This window comes from Podarcis liolepis (genome assembly GCF_965112155.1).
Source record: "Podarcis liolepis genome assembly, chromosome: 4".
NCBI classification, from domain to species: domain Eukaryota; kingdom Metazoa; phylum Chordata; class Lepidosauria; order Squamata; family Lacertidae; genus Podarcis; species Podarcis liolepis.
The window spans coordinates 83,206,840-83,228,253 of record NC_139558.1 but is presented as its reverse complement, the minus strand read 5'-3'; the positions used below and the strand labels follow the sequence as shown (position 1 = coordinate 83,228,253).

The 21,414-nt window shown below is 41.0% G+C and overlaps 1 protein-coding gene and 1 long non-coding RNA gene across 16 annotated transcripts in view; one reads left to right on the top strand and one right to left on the bottom strand.

Annotated features, from left to right (window-relative positions):
• Positions 1 to 21,414, top strand: part of ZMYM2 (zinc finger MYM-type containing 2) — a 61,197-nt gene that overhangs the window by 37,738 nt on the left and 2,045 nt on the right. For 12 of the 15 annotated variants that reach the window (XM_083499249.1, XM_083499253.1, XM_083499259.1 and 9 more), the window contains 15 exons: positions 6,178 to 6,294; positions 7,763 to 7,913; positions 9,694 to 9,866; positions 10,525 to 10,690; positions 11,286 to 11,320; positions 12,152 to 12,281; positions 12,421 to 12,536; positions 13,794 to 13,971; positions 15,238 to 15,363; positions 16,581 to 16,675; positions 17,922 to 18,090; positions 18,503 to 18,654; positions 19,426 to 19,540; positions 19,840 to 20,091; positions 21,039 to 21,162. In XM_083499249.1, the coding sequence (XP_083355375.1) occupies positions 6,178 to 6,294; positions 7,763 to 7,913; positions 9,694 to 9,866; positions 10,525 to 10,690; positions 11,286 to 11,320; positions 12,152 to 12,281; positions 12,421 to 12,536; positions 13,794 to 13,971; positions 15,238 to 15,363; positions 16,581 to 16,675; positions 17,922 to 18,090; positions 18,503 to 18,654; positions 19,426 to 19,540; positions 19,840 to 20,091; positions 21,039 to 21,162 (2,099 nt within the window). The remainder of the gene's footprint in view (positions 1 to 6,177; positions 6,295 to 7,762; positions 7,914 to 9,693; positions 9,867 to 10,524; positions 10,691 to 11,285; positions 11,321 to 12,151; positions 12,282 to 12,420; positions 12,537 to 13,793; positions 13,972 to 15,237; positions 15,364 to 16,580; positions 16,676 to 17,921; positions 18,091 to 18,502; positions 18,655 to 19,425; positions 19,541 to 19,839; positions 20,092 to 21,038; positions 21,163 to 21,414) is intronic. The other 3 variants (XM_083499256.1, XM_083499255.1, XM_083499247.1) reach the window with 3 other exon arrangements.
• Positions 33 to 3,091, bottom strand: LOC310705465. The gene is made up of 2 exons (XR_014525311.1): positions 2,566 to 3,091; positions 33 to 2,393 (listed from the first exon to the last, which is right to left on the bottom strand). It is a non-coding gene; the product is annotated as an uncharacterized lncRNA (long non-coding RNA).

Sequence of the window (21,414 nt, the reverse complement as noted above, 5' to 3'; positions counted from 1 at the left end):
TTACTGTTAGATCTGTGGAGTGGGGATTTCCCCCTTCCCCTTTGATTCCCACTGCATTTGGAGCTCACTGCGTTTCAGGGCAAGGGGAAGTTGTGGGTGGTGGGTTGTTACTTGTATGGGACTAATGGGTACATGCCAACAATTGTGGGAAGTGGTTAACTACAGGTTCAGTGTATTGCCCCGATAAACAGCAAATACTCTTTGAAAAAGACACTTTTTCATAGCAAGAATCCTTTAAACAGGAATGGATGGCCATCAGAGACGATCTTCATTTCATACTAAATGGATATTTTGACAGAAGTAAAAAAATACTTAAGGGAAAAATACATCACCCTCTACTGAAACTCTGCTATATTAATTATTGAAGAAAATACACTTTTATATGATTCACACAACTTCCACCAAGAGAAACATGATTACACTTGTTTTTCCAGTTAACATGATTACACTTGTTTTTCCAGTTAATTGGACACTTTCTTATAGCCTGCCTCTTGATCTCAGAGATGTGGTCCTTTTGGGTCTACTCCTCCAATATTGGGAAGATGCACACTTTGATCATATTCCTTTGTTCACTTCTTTGATCTGGGAAAATAATCCACTGGAAATGGATTCAGGATTACTACAAGTCAGTAGTTGTTGAAAGGCCACCAAAGTAAATTCTTAAGGCAATGGCCAGAGGAGCATTAATTAATTTAAATTATAGATAAAATATCTCTTCCACAGTTAATCATAGAAAAATGTTAAGCCAACTCCTCTCTATTGAAGAACCTCAAGTGGGCATTAAGAAAACCAAATGTATTTAAACCACCAGATGGCTAAACTGTTGTCCCCTCTAAAACCTTCCAAGACCAATTGGCTTCTTTATTGTTAACATTTTTAAACAAATAAAGCAGCAGGCAAATACGAGATACTTTGAAAGTTGTTATGATTCCTAAACTTTTGAAGGATTTTAAATCCATTGAACCACATCACCCCGCCCTTTAAATAAGTGCCTGTACTAAACATCCTGGTAAAGAGATGGGGCTGTGATCATATCGAACTGTATTCATCATTATTAAAGAATTCACCTGACAACGCTCAGTTACCTAATGTTGAATGCAATTAATTTTGGACAAAATCATCCATTGCCTATAGCCATTTTAGCCCTGGATGCCACCAAAGGGTTTGTTCACTGGGAGTGGAAATTTTTATTCATTACTTTAAATACAATGGCAAGTGAAAAGCTTAGCAAGCAATTAAATAAATGGGCAGAACTCAGCTGTTTTCTTCCCACAACTAAAACTGTCTGAGATTCCATATAATTGGATTAACATCCATCAGGTTCTACATGTTTCTGACCTATGACACGATTTGAAAAGTTGATTTATACCACAGATCATTTGGATAAAGGCCTTCTGTCAAAAATGTTGAATATTTTGGTCCAGACCTCAAAGAAACCTCTAACTTCCTTAAAGGCCCTTTGGGGTTGTGTCCTGGGTGCAATAATAGGCAGTACTCATTGGGAACACATGCGGGGTAAAGCTCGGTTTCTCGTCATTTGCTTGAGCACTTAAAAATGTGTTAAAAACTTCTGCACTGCTGGTATATGCACCCACTTCTGTTAAGTAGGATTGCCAAAACAAATGCAGTCAACTATCAAATTATCGGTGATTAGGTTCCCTGTTCTATATTTTGGCATCCTGCCCAGAGTTCTAGCAATTTTTGGATAAAAATGTTTCATAACGCTAAACTGATTACTCACCTGATAGCAGCAGTAAGATTAACTATAACTAAAATTTGGAGATAGCTAAACACAAGCGTAATGGAAATTGGTTTCAATAATTATGAGGCCTTCAGATGGAAAAGTTAACCAACAAACTTCAGTGATAAGACATAACAAGAAGTCTGACAAGTTTTTTCCTGTTTGATTCAGTTTTATTAGATACGGTATGACAAAAGTACATGGGTAAAGAGTACCAGCCTCTCGTGACGATCTGCGGAAAGGTGCTTTATTTGAGGGGCATTTTTATTGGAGAATTGAGTTTGTTCAGACATGATATGCTGTATTTATCTGTAGGGGTTTATTTGTATGTTTTTTATACTTGAAATTTAATAAAACAAGTTCAGAAAAGGAAAAGGCCCTGTTGATTTTGGTGGGAAAGATTTAGGCATCTTTAGCAGGAGAGTGACTCCATCTTAATACAGCTTAGCTTTGTCTAGATTGTATCCATTTCTTACAAACTTGATAACTTCACTGGTTTTTTAAAACTTTGTCCAAGTTAATAATAAAATGTGTAAGGAGCCACCTGATTTCATCTCCAGATTTGACATTGGCCTATTAACATATAAACTGGTCGTGTGCCCTGGAAAGTTCTTAGAATATTCCAGAAAGAAGTTCCATCAAGTGGAATATACTGTATTTTTTGCACCATAACACTCACTTTTTTCCTCCTAAAAAGTAAGGGGAAATGTCTGTGCGTGTTATGGAGGGAATGCCTACGGGTGGCATGCCTACGGATTTTCCTCCTCTAAAAACTACGTGCGTGTTATGGTTGGGTGCGTGTTATAGAGCGAAAAATACGGTACCTTTGCTTGCAATACTTAGAATCTGGCAAACTTTTGCTTTTCTGAGTCACCAAGGCTGAAGCCTCAATTTGCAAATCTGTATCGGTATCTACGTACACACTGATAGTTCATTTCAAAATGGCTAGAATATGTTTGACCTATGTCTCTATCTGTACCTGTAGCCTTGGCTGCTTCCTTTTTCATGTAAACCAGATGCATCTTTTATCTGAAAACTGAGCAAAACAGTAAAAAGAAACAAACCAGCTTGTGGTCTTGGCCTTCTTGCATGCTATCTGTACCTACTAGACTCACCTTTTAGCTGTGCTTTACTTACTACTTTTTATTTTTTTTAACAATTCTAGCCTACATTTCAGTCTACCTCTAAGGGCTCTAGGTGGATTAATTCCCCCTCCCCACATTTGATCCTAACTGTGTATGTGGGTTAGTCTACTCAACCTCTTTTGCTGCTTGCGTTGTTGTCCTAACACAGTTCATTTCATGGGGGGACCTTATTACGTATACAAAGAAGGAAGAATTGGACAGCTCTCATATGATGTAGCTGGCTAGTAATACTGCTTCTTATCCAATGGAAAGGGAAGGCAATCTGGCGATCTGGACTGCCCTCATTTTCACTGGATGAATGGAAAATTTACAGGTCAGATACAGTGGTACCTTAGTTTGCATACGTCTTGGTTTGCATATGTTTTGAATTACAAACACGTCAAACCCGGAAGTGCATGTCCTGGTTTGCAACCTTTTTTTGGATTGCAACCCATGGGGGGGAGGGAATTATGAACAATTTTTTTTTGGAGGCCCCATTGGCGAAAGCACGCCTTGGGTTACAACCTGTTTTGGTTTACAAACGGACCTCCGGAATGGATTATGGTTGTAAACCAAGGTACCACTGTATATTTTCCAAGTTAGCCAACATTATTTCACATAAGTAGTAGCTAACAATTAGTTTTCTCATGTTTTACCTCCAAAGCAAGTAACTTAAGCCAGATCTGCTACACACAAGTATGAGAACTACACATACAGCATTCACTTAATATAGCTAGTTATGCAAAAAACAAAATGGGCCATTTTGGCATTGGTTTTAATTCTCCGTACACTGAATTAAAACTATTGAGTGCATATAAATGATTCCCATATAGTGTAAACCAGTGATGGCCAAACTTGGCCCTCCAGCTGTTTTTGGACTACAACTCCCATCATCCCTAGCTAACAAGACCAGTGGTCAGGGTTGATGGGAATTATAGTCCCAAAACAGCTGGAGGGCCAAGTTTGGCCGCCACTGATGCAAACTATGGAACCCGATTGCATTTTGTGGTGTTCTGACATGCTTGCTTCCTGTTGACTCCATTGTTCCACAGTTTGGGATAACTGGGTGTTGCAGGTATGTGCACCATGTTGAATTTACCATATCTGTAAGATTAGAAGATATGTCAGAATCGCATGAGTACAAATAAAACTAGGCTTGCAGACAAATCAGACGTGTATCCCAAGAAGCCTATCTTTCCAATGACTTCGTGTACCCCACATTCTCCCAGTGGAAATGTTGTGTTAACCTATGTAGCTACACACCACTTTTCAGCTTTATTAACACCTCTCTGCATTCTAAAGCTACCTGTATATATGTGTAGGTGATATCTGAAAGGCTTCAGAGCTTCTGTGGTCCCAAAGGTCCTATCCATGTGGCTTACAGTTTGGCTCAAACATTCAAGCCTCCTGTTGCTTTTCAGTTAAATACACATCCTATTCTGCCATTGATATCACCCACCCCACCCGACCCCGCACTATTCCCTCGCCACAGTCCAAGTTGATATAAAATTAAAATAGTAGGTTTTGAGTGGCACCTGAAAGTTAAAACACAAACAGAACTACTTCTGGAGAGAACTGAGCTTTAGTGATACTCTGTTTGGATTTTTAAAAGATGTGCTAAATGCAAATTAATTGGGAGTTGGAGCTGGAGACTGAGTCAAAGGAATACACAGGCTGCAGAGACAAATGGCATACATTGTGTGCTTTGCTAATGGAGTACTGTCTGCTTGATTCTACTGTTCACTATCACCACCACCCATCAAATACAGTCTTTATTTGCTCTTATCAATTGGGATGGTCTGAAGACCTTGGGGTAGCCTTTTCTGGAAGATTTGACTTTTCTAGATGCTTACTGTGGAAAGGGTTTCTCCCTGTTGCTTCTACCTGTACTTGTGGGTGGTTCTGCTCAACCTCTCTATCCCTTTGTTTTGTCGGCTTTTGAAGGGATGTGAGATGGAGCTTGACTACAGACCAGGCAGGGTCCGGAAAAGCCTTTTGCTACCTCTCCAGGGGCAGGAGTCATCTTGTCCTCCAGCTAACTCTCCCTGCCTGTGGTTGAAGACAGTTGGGCTCCTTTAGGGTTCTAAATCAACTCTGTGTTTTTCATTAGCTTGCCTTCCCTTTTTGTGAACTGTTCTCTTCCTGGTCCTCCTCTCCTCTTTGTTGGACGTTGTGCTGATAGGTCAAAATAGGCCCTTTGGCAGGCCTAACTGTGGTTAGCTCAACCACAGGTTTCATATCTGTTTCTGCACCAGCTGAATTTTCTCCTCTACTTCAAGGCCATGTGCTCTTTGGAAAGCATTATAGGTGAAAGAGGTTAGCTAGGCAAAGGATTCATCAGGACCACTCCAGTTGCCCCCAACCCAGAGGGCCTTCTGCCACCAAGTGCCCCGTGTGAAGGGTCTCCAGGAAGTGTTATATTTTAATATTGTTAATGTGGCTTTTAGTAATCTTTCTTTGTTTCTTGTAAATTTGCTTGGAAGGATTTGTGTCCTAAAAGACAGGATGTAAATAATTGTAATAATTAAGTGCATAGACCTGACTAGTATTTCATTGGAATCTTGTCATAAAGACCTGTGTGTGTGTGTGTGTGTGTGTGTGTGTGAATGTGTATCTCTGTGTTCGTGTGGCAGTGTAGCCAAACGGGTTCTGTAGGCTGAGCACAGTGAACGGTTGAGAATACAGTGACATAATGAGAGGGAGTTAGATCATGAGACGTCACATGCTCTTTCTCCACCTTTTTCCATGGGCCTGCCCCTCCTCATCTGTCTACTGTTATCTCCTGATATATTTCTACTAGAGAATGTTGTTCGTCTATCACCACCTGCTGCCTAAAGTTCTCTCTTGCACAGCTTCACTCATTCGCCTGTGCTTCCCCTTACGCCTTTCTCTCCCTTCTTTGCAAAGCCTTTGGTTTAACCTTCCCCAGCTGGACTGAAGCCAAAGAGCACCCAGTGTCCATATTTATCATTGTTTCCTCCATCCCTCTTGCCCCTTTTTGCTGTTGTTGTTTTGGAGGCTCTTTTGACACCTGCTTCTCTATGTAGCTCTGAGTTGTCATGTCCATTGATGACTGTATAAACAGTAAAAGTGAGCCTCAGAAACTTTGTGAATGATCCTATATAGAGGATGTGAAATTTAGCAGAAGCCGTTTCAAGGAAAACCCTCTTCATAATAGCACATATTCTCGCTAATTCTTTTTAACAAATGCAGTAATGCACTTCCAGCTCTACAATGCTATGATTCTCACTTTTTTTACTGTGTCTTAACAGTGGAGGAATTTGATCTGTATATTTTAAAAATATTTTTCAGACTCTTAGTGTACAGTCTTCAACCAATGGCCAGTTTGTGGCTCCGAGTGATATTCAGTTGAAATGCAATTATTGCAAAAATACTTTCTGCTCAAAGCCTGAAGTACTGGAATGGGAAGTAAGTAAATTATATCAAAATGGGATATGTAGCTCTTGTATTGAACATTAAATGTTGTTGATATTTTATTGATGTATTTAAAATCTTTATAGCCCAACCAAGCCGCTGTTTAATATTTCTTTAATGCTAGTTGAATGTTACCAGCCTATTCATGCTTTAAGGTCTTCTAGACCTTATTCAAAATTCACTCATTAGTAGAGATACACAATGATACCTACCAAGGAAAGGGCATTTTCTATAGCGGTGCCTCAGCTATGAAAAACCCTCCCTAAGAAGGCAGACCTAGCATTGCAGACATTTCAGCTCCAGACCTTCCACCCCAATTTTATTTTATTGTTCAAATTATGTGAGAGTTGTTCATGGGGAAACTGTTAGGACAGAAGAAAAGGAAATACATTCTTGATCACCAACACATTCCAGATATCTATGGTTCAGTTCCAGTTACTGCCAGTTCTTTCTCTCAGGCACCAGTATGATTAAACACGGTGTCTTGTTTTCTAGTACAGTGGTACCTCGTGATGCGAACGGGATCCGTTCCGGAGCCCCATTCGCATCCTGAATAGAACGTAAGATGCGTCTGTGCGGGTCACGTTTCGCCGCTTCCACGCATGTGCGTGACATCATTTTCACCATCTGTGCATGCGTGAGCGGCGAAACCCAGAAGTAACGTGCTCCATTACTTCCGGGTCGCCGTGGAGCGCAACCCTAAAATACTTACCTTGAAGTGTATTTATCCTGAGGTATGACTGTGTCTGTTTCTTACAAGTTGTAAATCACCCATGTATTCTAAATTATTAGATGTATGGGAGAAAAACCCAATGTAGGAAACAATGCCCTGCTCACATTGCAGCCTTTGGTTTTCCTCCCATGAAAAATGTTGTTTGTGCATGCATGGCTGTACATAAAATACTTTGTGGTATTCTGAGAGGAGTGTGGAGAACTATTTATCCTGCTCCTAGGAAATGGGGTGGAATGGACAAAGACACCCTAGTTCTTCCAACCAGCCGGAGCGCTTACTGCAGCTGGAACTTGTGGGTGTGCAAAGTCTGCTTTGCAAGTTAGCTGCAGAACATTAATTTGAAAATACATAGAAACAGCTCTGCCTTCTGTATTCCTATAGAATGGCTTTTGCTGATCTGGCAACTGTGCCCCACCAAGCAACATTGCCCAATCCTTGGTTAAAAAAACCACAGTTCTTACTTTTATTAGTCAAAATATAAAAGCCTTAATATGTCATATTGTTGATATTGTTGGATGATTTGACATTTTAAAGAACTAATAGTCAAGCGGATTCTCCTTTGCTTTAAAAAACAAACACATAGCCTTTTTCCTGAAGGGTAGAGTTTCTTGTGAATAAGGATTTATTTATTTTTTGGATAAAATGTCTTAAGCTAATGTAACTTTTTGCTTTTTTTGTTTGAAGTCTTCTAACTTACCCATTTATCTTCTGTGGTATTTTTTCCATTAGAACAAAGTGTATCAGTTCTGCAGTAAAATTTGTTCTGATGATTATAAGAAACTACATTGTATAGTAACATACTGTGAATACTGTCAAGAGGAGAAGACTCTGCATGAAACGGTGAAATTTTCTGGTATCAAGAGACCATTCTGTAGTGAAGGTGTGTTGTGTCTCTCTGGTGCATATTGCTACCAATATTGTCATTTGTAAACGTAGTATTTAAGTATTTCAACATTACAAAAACACGTGAACCAGTTTTGGAGGTGTCTGGGGCCTAACTGAAGGAGCCAGTAGACCGTAGCCTGCCATTTATTTGATCTGAGGTAGTTTTTGTCATCTGATAGACAGACTAATGGCTGAGTAATATCAACATCCAATATCCAATGCTGTCCGCATGGAAGCCAAATGGACTTCCAAGGTTTCGCCTTCTTGTCCTTCCCCCTACAGCCTTTTGTTTGCCCTCAAAATAACGCTGTGGAGGGTGCTTAGGGACAGATTTGGGGGCGTTGCAAGGAGGACAAGAGAAGGGGGGGCTCCTTGTGTGAGCATGAGTCCATTTGTGCAGTGTTAGAGTCCACTCCCAGTGTACTACTGCTTGAATCAATTGAATATTTTTTTTTGTTTAGATTTTGCACGTTTGGTACATTGCAAAATCTAATATAGACCAGCAAATTGCATCACATGCTACAAAAATGCCTTAACTCTTGTCCACTGCATGTCCACACACACACTCTCTCTCTCTACTGTAGAAATAGCTTCTGATACAGGAAACCTGAGCCTATGTTTTTCCACATTCGTTCCCCACCTGCTAGCATTATCTGGGAAATTAGGAAAAGAACAGAGGACAAGACAGGGCTTGCCATTAGGCAGAGTGAGATGGCCAACTCAGGTGGCAAATGTTTAGAGGACAGTGGCAGGATATTCCTTCTGGTCTCTTGGTTGTAGCCTGCTGTTGGAGGACAGAACTGTTTATGCTACATGAACTGTCCTTCACCTCAATAGGATTAATTGCTAGTCCAGTCAGCTTCTGTACATGGTATGGTAGGAGCACCATTCTAACTTTAGCCTCAGGCAGCAAATATCTTGGGATGGCCCTGGGGGTTTGTGCATCTTTTGCCACACAGTGCAAAAAAGCTGGCCTTTCTCTGTTGTTGTGTTTTTTTTGGGGGGGGGGGCGACAGCAAGATCAAGGTGGCCTTTAAAAAGTAAGTGGATTTTGAGGTTTCATAGTCTGTTCTCCTTTTTGGACCATTCAGACCAACCACTATTTGGGAATTTTGCTGAGATGGTATATAAAACAGTCTAAAGCCCTTGAATCTCTATGCTATTGGATTGTCATATATTGCTGGGAAGCACCTTTATTTAAACCTATAACCTATGCAAAATAAAACCAGGGACGCAATTCTAATGTGTGGATTTGTTCACAACATCTCCACTAGATGGAGCAGTGAACCGCAGAAAAATAAAATAAAAAGTTATATACTTCAACCTCAGTTGAAAGTAGATGGACATCTAGAATATGAAATAATGAGCCAGGCAATTTTTTTCCTGTGATAAAACCCCTGTTTATACAAATCCACTTCAGCCAGGGGCATGGCTAAATTTTGTTTCATAAGGAAGTATTCTGCTGGAAGAGAATCTTATATAGATATGTTTAGATACGTTTAATGTAAAAAAAGTCTTATTGAGCAAAAGCTTTTCAGTGTTTATTAGTATTTGATCAGTATATTTTATCTTGTATTATTATTCATTTTTCAATCCCCTTTCACATCTCAAACTCTACAGAATCATACAAAAAAAGAGAATAATGAAAAATAGATTTAAAAATAATCCAAGCAACAACTAAAGATAGGTTTAAATACAGTGCACATGGACACCCACGGCAGAGGCCCATATCATATAGGTTTCATCAACCGTCTGTGTCATTTTTCTTTTTCCAGGTTGCAAGCTGCTGTACAAACAAGATTTTGCAAGGCGGTTAGGATTACGATGCGTCACTTGCAATTATTGCTCTCAGCTCTGTAAAAAAGGAGCAACTAAGGAACTTGATGGAGTAGTAAGAGATTTCTGCAGTGAAGAGTGTTGTAGAAAATTTCAAGACTGGTACTATAAGGTAATGCAGTATTCCATAAGTATTCAAAAACTTGAAAAGAAATGAAGATTGAGAGATAAACTATCCAAAATATTGTTGATCCAAATGCTGCATATAAATAAAGAAGTGCAGCCATATAACATGCTATAACTTGATTTGCATGATACAGAAAGCCAAACTACGGCTTCCTAAAGATATGCCAACACGCAGGCTCCTGGAGAAATGTTCCCAGCCACTTTGCTTTTGCCTTGTCCTTTTTATTGTAGAATAATAATAATAATAATAATAATAATTTCTATATCACCCTTCATCCAAAGATCACAGGGTCATTTACAATATAAAAACACAAAAATACACACCTTAATAACAATAGCTTCCCTCCCCCCTCCATACACACACACAGTTTAAAAAGCCATCAATTGTTTAATTAGCCTATAGCCTGGGAGAAGAGGAATGTTTTTGCCTGGTTCCTAAAGATATGTAATGAAGGCTCCAGGTAAGCCTCCCTGGGAAGGAATTTCACAGTAGAACTGTGCTGCTTAAAAATATTTCAAAGGTATTACTGTTACTTATTTTCCCTTTTCAGCTGCCCAGTCTAAACACCTTTTAGAATAGTATTTATATCACATGTATGGTAGTAATTCTTTCTCTAGTTAACAACATTGAAATTGTTTTTAAGGCCGCAAGGTGTGACTGTTGCAAAACTCAAGGAACTCTTAGGGAGAAAGTCCAGTGGAGAGGAGAGATGAAACATTTCTGCGATCAGCACTGTCTTCTACGTTTCTACTGTCAACAAAATGAACCTGATATGGCAACACAGAAAGGACCAGAAAACTTACAGTATGGTATGAGACTTCCCGTAACTAACAACACAGAATAAAAAAGAGATGATGTACTTTCAGGAAAGTCTAGCAATATGAGCTTCCAAAAGAGCTCTTTTAAGATAAAGCACTGGAGCCGTCTATACAATAACTTCGTGCACACAGATGAGCAGGGATCACCCTAGAGCTCAGCATGTCAGCCTGCATGATCAGTGGACAAAAATGGACAGTCTTTCAAAAAAATGAAAGCAGACTCACAGTTTCCCCATTCTTAGGAGGATCCCCTGCTGCTTGATAATCGGTTAATTAGCTGAACAATGTTCAGGGCATAAGAAAAGCCTGCTGGATCAGTCCAGTGGGCCATCTTGTCCAGCATCCTGTTCTTATTGTGGCTTACCATGGGAAGCCTCAGTGCAACAGCTCTTTCCTGCGTGTGAGTCCAGCAGCTGGCATTCAGACACACATTGCCTCCAACCATAAAGGCAGAACAATGTTCATCATGGCTGGTATACATTATTACTGTAGTAGTGCAACGAGGTTGAAAACATTGGTATTACCTTTTATAACAACTGCATTAGAAAAATGGCACTATATTAATTTTCTATTTTCTCATTCCTAGATCAGGGCTGTCAAACCCCCCGAACAAAAACCACAGTAAGTAAATTGCAGCTTGTATAGCTGGGTTCATTGTACTTGTATTCCACAAAATATAGGTGGGGATTTGTTTTGGTATTTTGGCTCACAATAAAACTCCTGATAGGCTTATATTGGCTATCTGCCAGTTCAGAGAATTGAAGTCTGTTTTCTGTAGCACAACTTCTATGGCATGACACTTCTGAGAAGTGGGTGGGCCAAGCTGCTGGGGGTTAATGATTATATAGGAAACTTGTGATGATCCTGCAAACTCAGCAGCAATTTAATGTGTTCTTGGTTGTATCCAACAATGTTGTTCTGCTTGCAGAACGGAACTTCCCTTTCCTCTCCCCTGAAGCCCCTCAGGCACCCTCAAAATCTGCTCCAGAAGATTGGAGGAGAGGACCTTTGAGCAGTTTTGGGGGGTGCTTGGGAAGAAGGGAGGAAAGAGTAGTCTCACTGCATGAGTGGAACTCCTCAGGCCCTTGTGCTGGATACCACAGATTGATTTTAGAGAGTTACTGATGTAAAAGAGTTTAGGGTGTCCTCCCTACTTGTTGCCAGTTGTCTAGAACCCTTGAATAATCTCCTCCACGTCCACTAGAATGCAGGCTTTATTCTAAAAAGAAAGAACCTTCAGGGCGTGGACTTTGTGGTACCTCCCACTAAACTTGTTATGTCTCTTACATCACTATAGAAAATCCATTTTGAGCTCTCAGAAGCAGCCATTTATAGCTTTATCCTGTATTAAAGAAACTTCAGTGTCAGCTGAGTGGGCTATTGCCCTGCCCTTGTTAGGGGTCTTTCTTTTGTTTTGGGGGTGCTAATATTGACTGATGTCCTTATTCACAGGGATCGGCACCACCTCCTTCCCCAACACCAAATAAAGAAATGAAGAACAAAGCAGTTCTTTGCAAACCTCTGACAATGACTAAAGCAACATACTGTAAACCTCACATGCAAACGAAATCTTGTCAGACAGGTAAACTGTTGAGTCAAAGCACCGGCTGTCCAATCGCCTTCTTTTGCAACATTGTTTGTGAGGAATACAATTATAATCTCATGATTGTATGCTACCCTTCTTGTGGTAGTCTATAACAGCGTATTGTCTTTTGTTTCAGATGATGGCTGGGAAAAAGAATACATCCCTGTACCTGTTCCAGTTCCTGTGTATGTACCTGTTCCTATGCACATGTGTAGTCAAAATGTTCCAGTTCCTACAACGGTTCCTGTTCCAGTAAGCCAGATTTCAGCCTTGTTCTAAAATTTGTAGTATTTTGCATGCCTTGAATATAGTTTAGTAATCCTAAATTTTCTTACTGGAAATCATCTCTTAAAAAGAGTTGATTGTGCCTCTTAAGAGATGCTAGGCTTCAACAGATCACTCTCTTAAATATGCTTATCTCCCCAGGCATCTGTTCTCTTGCCAAAATGCATTTATCATTTCAATAAATTGTACCACGCCTTTCTACAGAAAGCTGTGCCCCTCTTATTGCATGCCCATAAACCAGCAGCCTGGTCAGACATGGAGATAAGTGAGGCATACAAGGGTAGGAAAGTAATAAGGAAGCCCTAAGCACATCAACGTGCAAGTAGATAAATAGGTACCACTCCGGCGGGAAGGTAAATGGTGTTTCCGTGTGCTTCTCTGGTTCGCCAGAAGTGGCTTAGTCATGTTGGCCCCATGATTCGGAAGCTGTACGCCGGCTCCCTCGGCCAATAAAGCGAGATGAGCACCGCAACCCCAGAGTCGGCCACAACTGGACCTAATGGTCAGGGGTCCCTTTACCTTTACCTAACCTGTTTATGGAATTAACCAATGAATGCAGAGCATTCATATCTTTTCCACCACCCTAACATTGATATACTGAAATGTATTCTTGTGTTATCCCTCTAAATGGGGATACCAGAAATAACCTATTTTTATAGGAGTGGTTGAGATTCCGGAGAACGTAGGGCTGTATCCAGTTGTGTCCAGTGGAGACCTCTGTGAGTGGGGAGGTAACATTGCACCAGCAATGTTAGCTAATCCAGTGTTACCACCGGTGCATTTGCACTGTGCCCCCCCCCCCCCCGCATCTTCTGCAGAGCTTTTGGCTGGAATAGCATGGGAGGCTGCAGAAGAAAGGGGGAATTTACAAAATCGCATCCTCCCCCACCCCCTTGTGCTCATGGAAGTATGTGGGATTAAAGAGCCCACCCACTGTAAGTGAAGTGGGAGACAGAATTACGCCTTGGGGCTTTTTTATTTTTAATGCTGTGCCTTTACATATTTTATTCAGCCTGTTTTCGTGGCCTTCTACTTATAGTCCCCTGGGTACATATGCACTAAGTGAGTTAATTTCTCCTTTTCTGTTTGTCCCTACATTTATATGCCACTGGTTGTTTCTCCTTCGGAAAAATGGCTGTGAGGACTTACTCCAGTTCTGCTTTCTTGGCGTTAGCGGTACTTTCGTCACTAGCGACATTAATGATTTAATCTTTCCTATACTAGGTACCAGTTCCGGTTTTTCTGCCCACCACACTGGAGAGCAGCGAGAAGATACTTGAAGCAATAGAAGAACTAAATAACAAAACAAAGTCCAGTCCTGTGAAGGCTGAGGAGGAGTCACTGGCTGTAGCAGAAGAGATGCCTGAAAAAGAGGAGAAAGTGGAACCTCAAGAGCTCAAAAGTATGTCTTGGTAACAGGGGTTTTTTATTATTGGTTTGGCAAATTTGAATCTGTCCTCAGTGCTTATGTGGTGAACCCACTCCCACTGCAAGTTCAGAGGGGTTAAAAAAAAAGAAGCAAGCCAGGATGGTGTAGACAGTTCTGTTCCCTGTCCTCTCCATTTGGGGTTTGTGGCCGATATGGCTGGCTATATCAATTGTGGGGATCTGGATGGGAATAAAATGGTATTATGCAAAGGGCCATGGAAGGTGGACATCCATAGCGCAACTATACCTAGACTTTGGGTGGACTCCCTCCCTTGGTGACATGGAACTATTTCAAGAGGGATGGGTCCCCTTCTGGAAAAGAGGATGCATTGCACTAGAGGCAGGATTTGGAGTGCTTATCTGACATCCCCTCACCACCATTGCTGTGGCTTACCGAGAGAGGAAGCGTGGAGGTGGTAGCGAGCTCAGTGCAGTGTCAGTGCCCCAGCAGAACTAATCCAGTGCTCCCGCTGTGCTGTGTCAACCTCACTGCTTGTCCCCCTTAGTAAGCTACAGCAGCAGTGGTGACAGGATGTCAGAAAAGTGGCCCTGTCCTGCTCTGCCCTCCTGACTACTACTGACTGCAGGAGAGTGCGCATGCACTAGGATTTGAGTGACAGCTGACTTGCACTGGCCCTGCTGCTTTCTTCTTCACCCTCTTGATATATATACAGTGTGGTGTAGTGGTTAAGAGTGGTAGTCTCGTAATCTGGGGAACCAGGTTCGCGTCTCCGCTCCTCCACATGCAGCTGCTGGGTGACCTTGGGCCAGTCACACTTCTTTGAAGTCTCTCAGCTCCACTCACCTCACAGAGTGTTTGTTATGGGGGAGGAAGGGAAAGGAGAATGATAGCCGCTTTGAGACTCCTTAAAGGGAGTGAAAGGCGGGATATCAAATCCAAACTCTTCTTCTTCTTTCTTGAGATGACACCCTCCCTCTCTTTCCTCAGCGGACTGTGTGAGCAAAGAGTGATTGTTGTGTGTTCCTTTTCCCAGACACAATGCTTTTTCCTGATGGATGCTATATTCTGGAGCTCAGTTTCTAGTCTTAGGCCCTAGGACAGGGTTTAAAGTTTAGTTTGATTGGTATTTTCAATGAATCATTTATATTGTTTTTGGATAATAAATCCTGTTAAATAAAATAAAACCAATATACTGGGTGGTATTCAACTACATTTTGCTCAAAGTAGACCCATTGTTCATGTTCACACATTAGTTACATTGCCTTTCTTTAATTGCAGGTGTAATAACTGAGACAGGTGTAATTACTGAGACAGAATTGCCCGACTGTAAAACAGAAACCCAGAAAAGCTTGCCTGATATTCCATATGAGCCAGACCTTGACATTGAGGTTGATTTTCCTAGAGGTTTGTACACTCAGTTTTAAAATGGATAGTATTGATGCCAACATGGGGCCAACTTCTTTAACACTTGTTTTCATCCCTTCCTCCCCGCATGGATGTCTTGGTTTTATTAATGTGTGAACAGTTTCTGACTCAAAGCCTTTACAATGGCTTAGAGCAATCTACAAAGATGTTGGTAATTTTATCCTTTTAAAAGAGAGCATGAGTCCACGTGAATGCCTAGATCAGGCCGTTGTCTATCTGGTTCAGCATTCTTGGACATTCTGGTCATCTAGTGTCCTTTGGAAGTTCTCAAGCAAGACATGATGAAAGGCGCCACCTGTTTTTGTCCCTTAATCTGGAATTCAGAGACACCCTTCCCTTGAAAATGGGTGCAACTGTTACTCTTTTCTTACTGTTCTGGCTATAAGCCATTGCTATCCTCTAATTCAGGGATGTCCAACAGGTTGATCACGATCTACTGGTAGATCCCGGGAGGTTTTGGTAATTCTGTAAGTAGATCGCAGTCTCTTGGGAGTTGGCCACCCCTGCTCTAATTGATATAAAAGCCATATTCTGTGGTAACAGTCACCACATGAGTTCTGCACTGCACTGCACTGCAGGAAGATACATTTTGTTTGTCTTGAACCTATTGGCCATCAAACTTGGTTCCAGAATTTTATATCTACACGAGGATGGACTAGATATCCCTGTCAACTCTGCTGAATGCCTGTTAAAGGAGCCTGAATGGAGCCTCTGCTTGAGTGCAAACGTGACATCAGGGAAGGATCTGCAGTCTTAGCTCGGGTTGGACTTAAGGGCTCATACAACAAGTAGTAGAGGGGAAGTAGACATAGACAAGACTAATCAGCTAGGAAGGTCTCATACTAACAAACCAATGCTAGATCCCATTTCCTGCACCCCAACTGCACGGCGCTCTCTCTCGCTCTCTCTCTCTCATACCAAAAAACAAAGGGAGTAGAAATGAAGTGATAAATTGTTGTCTTACTCAAGCACTACTGAAGCAACCACTTTTTAGGATGCAATAAATGTTACGCTACCAGTGCTTCTCAGAATACGGTCTTCTGCAGGCTTTTCTAGAATAGGGACCAACACTGATGAATAATGTGTAAAACACATTGTACAATAATTAAGGCTTCTGTCAGTTATATGCACCCGATACAACAGTTTTAGGTTACATGACATTTAACTGCATTAATACCCTTCCAATATATGTACAGCAACAGAGGAACTAGACACAGAAAGTGAATTTTTGCTGCCACCTGTCTTTGGAGAGGAATACGAGGAACAGCCAAGACCTCGAACTAAGAAGAAGGTACGCATATAGTTTTTGTGACTGAAATGTATTCCAAACTAATATGTTTTGCATGGGAAATGGAAGATATGGCTGTGACCTTTTGTATAAAAGGAGCCTGAAATAGCCCTACCATGAATGAAGGTGAAGCATTTCATTAGGTGACAGTCGTGTGCTATTAAAGTTTTTTTTGGGGGGGGGGCACTGAGAAGGTCTCTTGAACTAAACCTACTGAAATGAAAGGGAGCTGTGTAAACAGCACGATAGTCTTTTTATGCCACTTCATTTGATACAATGGAGCTTCCTTAAGATAATGCCTTTCTAAATGGACCATGCGTCAAATTAAATCAGGGAAGATCTCCATTTAGATTTTCCTCCTGAAGCAACAACACCCCTGAGAGTAATTCTTAAGGTAACACAAATGTTTGGATTTCTCAGAGTCACACATGTCTTACCTACCTTTCTAAAGGGCTGGTAACAATTATTTAACAATCTAAAATTTTAAGACTGCCTTTTAGACATAATGTTGAATAAAATTATTCCCAACGCCAGAATGTAGTTTACAGTGGTGCCCCGCAAGACGAATGCCTCGCAAGACGGAAAACTCGCTAGACGAAAGAGTTTTCCGTTTTGGAGGTGCTTCGCAAAACGAATCTCCTATGGGCTTGCTTCGCAAGACAAAAATGTCTTGCGAGTTCCTGCGGGGTTTTTTTCCTTTCCCCCCCCCCCTTTTTCTAAGCCGCTAAGCCGCTTATCAGCTGATCCGATAAGCTGATAAGCCGCTAAAAGCCGCTAATAGCGCTAATCCTCTAATCCGTCAATGGGCTTGCTTCGCAAGACAAAAAAACCGCTAGACGAAGAGAATCACGGAACGGATTCTTTTCGTCTTGCGAGGCACCACTGTACCTTTCTCAAGCTTGTTGCCTCTGAAAACAATGCTGTAAAGTGCCTTTACACTGGTGGCTCTAATTAAACAATAATTGCATCATCATCATTATTATTATTTATTGCATAATTAAAACCAACTTTGGATCTTAGTGCAGAACAGTTATTGAAAGGGATTATATTATAGGGAGCCATTATGCTGATTTGAGCTCAGTAAAGTGCAAGTATTACTTGGGTGTTTTTGTTTTGTTTTTTTAAAAAAAGACTTTGATGACTGGTATTTATGACTTTCTTGGCTTTCATTTGCCCGTAGTAGAGTGCAGAAGTGGTGTAAATTCAATGTTTATAAGCAGTAATGTTTACAGATCTGTTTTAATGGCAGGGAGCGAAGAGAAAAGCAGTGTCAGAGTACCACTCTCAGGATGATAGCTCTGAGAATTCAGAGTGCAGTTTCCCCTTCAAGTATGCGTATGGTGTAAATGCGTGGAAACACTGGGTAAAAACTAGGAATCTAGATGAAGATCTGCCAGTATTAGATGAGCTGAATTCAAGTAAGTATTTCCTACTTAGCTATAAGTCTCAGGTCTGGCAGGCAGGCAGGCAGGCAGTGGGTTGAGCTTAGACAGTGGGTTGAGATTAGATCGGGGTTCGAATTCTGATTTACCATGTTTTGTTGGGGTGGCTTTGGGCAAGTTGCTCTCAGCTTGAGTGCCTGATCTGTGAAACAGGGTCATAGCAAGATATTACAAATAATAATTACGAGTACCAAATAGTTAAGCGTTATAAAAGTGTTAATGGAAATTTCCAGTTTTAGTGAAAAAATTCTCTCGTCTGAGATGGGCTTCTTCGATAGTGTTTGCATTTGCTTTTGTATGCATTTTATCTGTTTCCTGTATTCTGCTAGATGCTTTGTTTTATGACATGGAGTTTGCATTACATGATTCTCAATATTTTGCGCTACAGCTAAAACAGTGAAATTGAAAGAAGATATCGTGTCACATACGTCTTCTGAGCTGAACTTTGGGTTGGCACACTTTGTTAATGAGATCCGAAGACCAAATGGGGAAAACTATGCACCTGACAGCATCTATTATTTGTGTCTTGGGATTCAGGAAGTGAGTCATTTTAACAACAGTGTAATCTGTATGGGAGAGATATCATGATAAACTTGAATGAAAGACTGGCAGTGGCAAAATAAGGAATTACCTGTTGAAATACTTTCTAAAAGTAAACGTGGCCAAAGTGGAACTGGCTGAAGTGGAAAACAAATACTTTTTTGCTTTCTTTCAACCCAAAACCGTTCCCTTCCCCTTCTGGGTCTCTCTCCACGCCCCCCACAATTAAATATGTTTTTTGTAACTAATGCTACTAGGTGTCTTGGTCTGTAGAATAAATTGGTTGTTGTATCCAAAGGTTCCATGAGTGCAATTCTAGTCACAGAAAGCATGCTCCTAGCACCCAGTAACAGAAGTCCAGAGGTTAATATCTCCTCTCTTAGTTCAAAGGCCTTTGCATTCCTGGAAGAACCTCTGTGAATGGAAGGAAATGGAAGCTTTTATTCCAACCCAATATTTGACAAGCCTGTTAATTACTAAACTGAGACAAATGTGTTAAACTGAGATGCTATCATAAGCAAGAAGCATAAAATACAGCAGCTTAAAATATATAAAAATATTCAAACCTTCAAACACTTTTAACCATATCATTTTCTGTAATTTTAAATTACTTTGTGTACTACCCTGGAATTCATTTTTGGGGGGAGAGTGGTTTGTAAAACTTAAAATGAATAAATGGCCTGCTTTCATATGTATATAAAAGGAATAGTTTTTGCTTCTGGTTTTTTGTCTTGGTCTACTAAATATTTTGCTTTTCCTCTTTTCCTGTAGTATTTGAACGGAAGCAATAGAAAGGATAATATCTTCTTGGATCCAGACTATCAAACATTTGAGCATGAAATAAATAAAATACTCAGATGCTGGCAACCAAGCATACTTCCAGACGGTAACTGTTCTTGTCTTGGTCATTATCCTCTTTTCTTTCTGAATTCATGCTCCTTAAGCAAGTTCAGTGCAATTAAAACTCCGTGTTTTAAGTTCCATGAAGCTGATTGTCAATCGTAGATATATGTAAACTTCAATTGATTGGTTAGACTGAAGAGGTGGGACTGTGAATTTTTAATTTGTAGCAGATATTTCTGAGAGATATAACTGATAATTCAGTTTAGCACATTTTTCTTTTGTTAAATTCCATAGGTTCATTTACAGAATACTCATCTCCTCCCCCCGCCTTTCTCTTACCAGGTTCAATTTTTTCTCGGGTTGAAGAAGACTATCTGTGGAGGATAAAGCAGTTAGGATCCCACTCTCCAGTTGCTCTTCTAAATACACTGTTCTACTTCAACACCAAGTATTTTGGCCTGAAAACAGTGGAGCAGCACTTAAGACTTTCCTTTGGCACCGTTTATAGGCACTGGAAGAAAAATCCTCTAACCATGGATAGCAAAGCTTGTCTGAGATACCAGGTTTCCTCCTTATGTGGAACGGATAACGAAGGTACCATAACATTCTGAAGTGAATATGGTGGCAGGATCCATATTTGGCCCAATCGAAAGGGCCACTGGGCTAATTACTTGGCTCTGTAAATTTCTACAGGCTTCTAAATTTCCGCAACCTGCCCTGGGACCCTGTGGTGGAGGGTGGGTAAGAAATCAACAGCAACAGCGCCATCTCTCTCAGACAGACCTGAGGCAGTGGCTGACCTCTAGCTAAAGGGGAGAGGTCTGCCTCTGGAAAGAGGGCAGATTGCACACTCAGCTCTGTATTGTCTCCACTGGTTAGCACTGCGCCTCCAGAGTTTCTGACCAGGTGTCTTTCTCAGTTGTGCCTCCTTGAAGCCAAACCATGTGCTTGAAGCCAAACCATGTGGCACTCCCACAAAGCTGTGGCAAAGAAACTACAGCCACACTTAAAGGACAGATGTTATGGATTTTATTCAAGGCAGGTTCATTGCATTGTGTTTTCTCTTTTATGTTCTACCCCATCATGTATCACATAGAACACCTCGCTCTTCCCCATTCTTTGGATAGAATTGAGAAAGAGCTGCTGTAAACTGAGGGCTGTGCAGTCACTACTTACCAGCTGAGGAGATGTACCTATGATTCCTTGTGGCAGGGGTGGGGTACCACCAGCCCACACTGCTTTGGGATCCATCCTCTGGCCTTCTGTCTGCAGCTTCACCCCTTCAAGACAAAGTTAGAGTTACCGATTTATGGGGGGGGGGGATAATGTGTGGGGTGGCAGCAGGGGAGGGAATGCTTAACCCTAACCTTCTCACTCTCCACATACCTCCACCTTCCAAATCACACAGCCATTTGTGGGGCAGGGCTGTTAGGTTTAGATGGAAAGGTTCCACTTTCCAGGACTGTAGCCTTTGGGCTTGCACTCCATTCATTCCATTCTGTTGTTGTTTTGTCTCTTTCTTTTTCTTTCTTCTGTTCTAGAAGAAAAAATTACTACTGGAAAAAGGAAGCATGAAGATGATGAGCCGGTATTTGAACAAACTGAAAACACAGCGGATCCCTCTAGATGCCCTGTGAAAATGTTTGAATGCTACTTATCTAAGAGGTATTGAAATAACAGTAGCGGTAAAGCCTGTGTATATGTAAATCTGTTTCTTATTGCTTCTGTTCTCTCTTTTAACAGAGATAATTATGCTTTCTCATAAGAAAGATACAACATAATGCAAACATAATTCTTCCTTATTTCTTTAAAAAGAATATGATCTGTAACGGCAGTGGCCTCTCCGTCTGCATGAATGTTTGGACTGTTTCCATTTGGGTTGTCTCACAAGACCCCCTCTTTTTTCAGGTCTTTTCC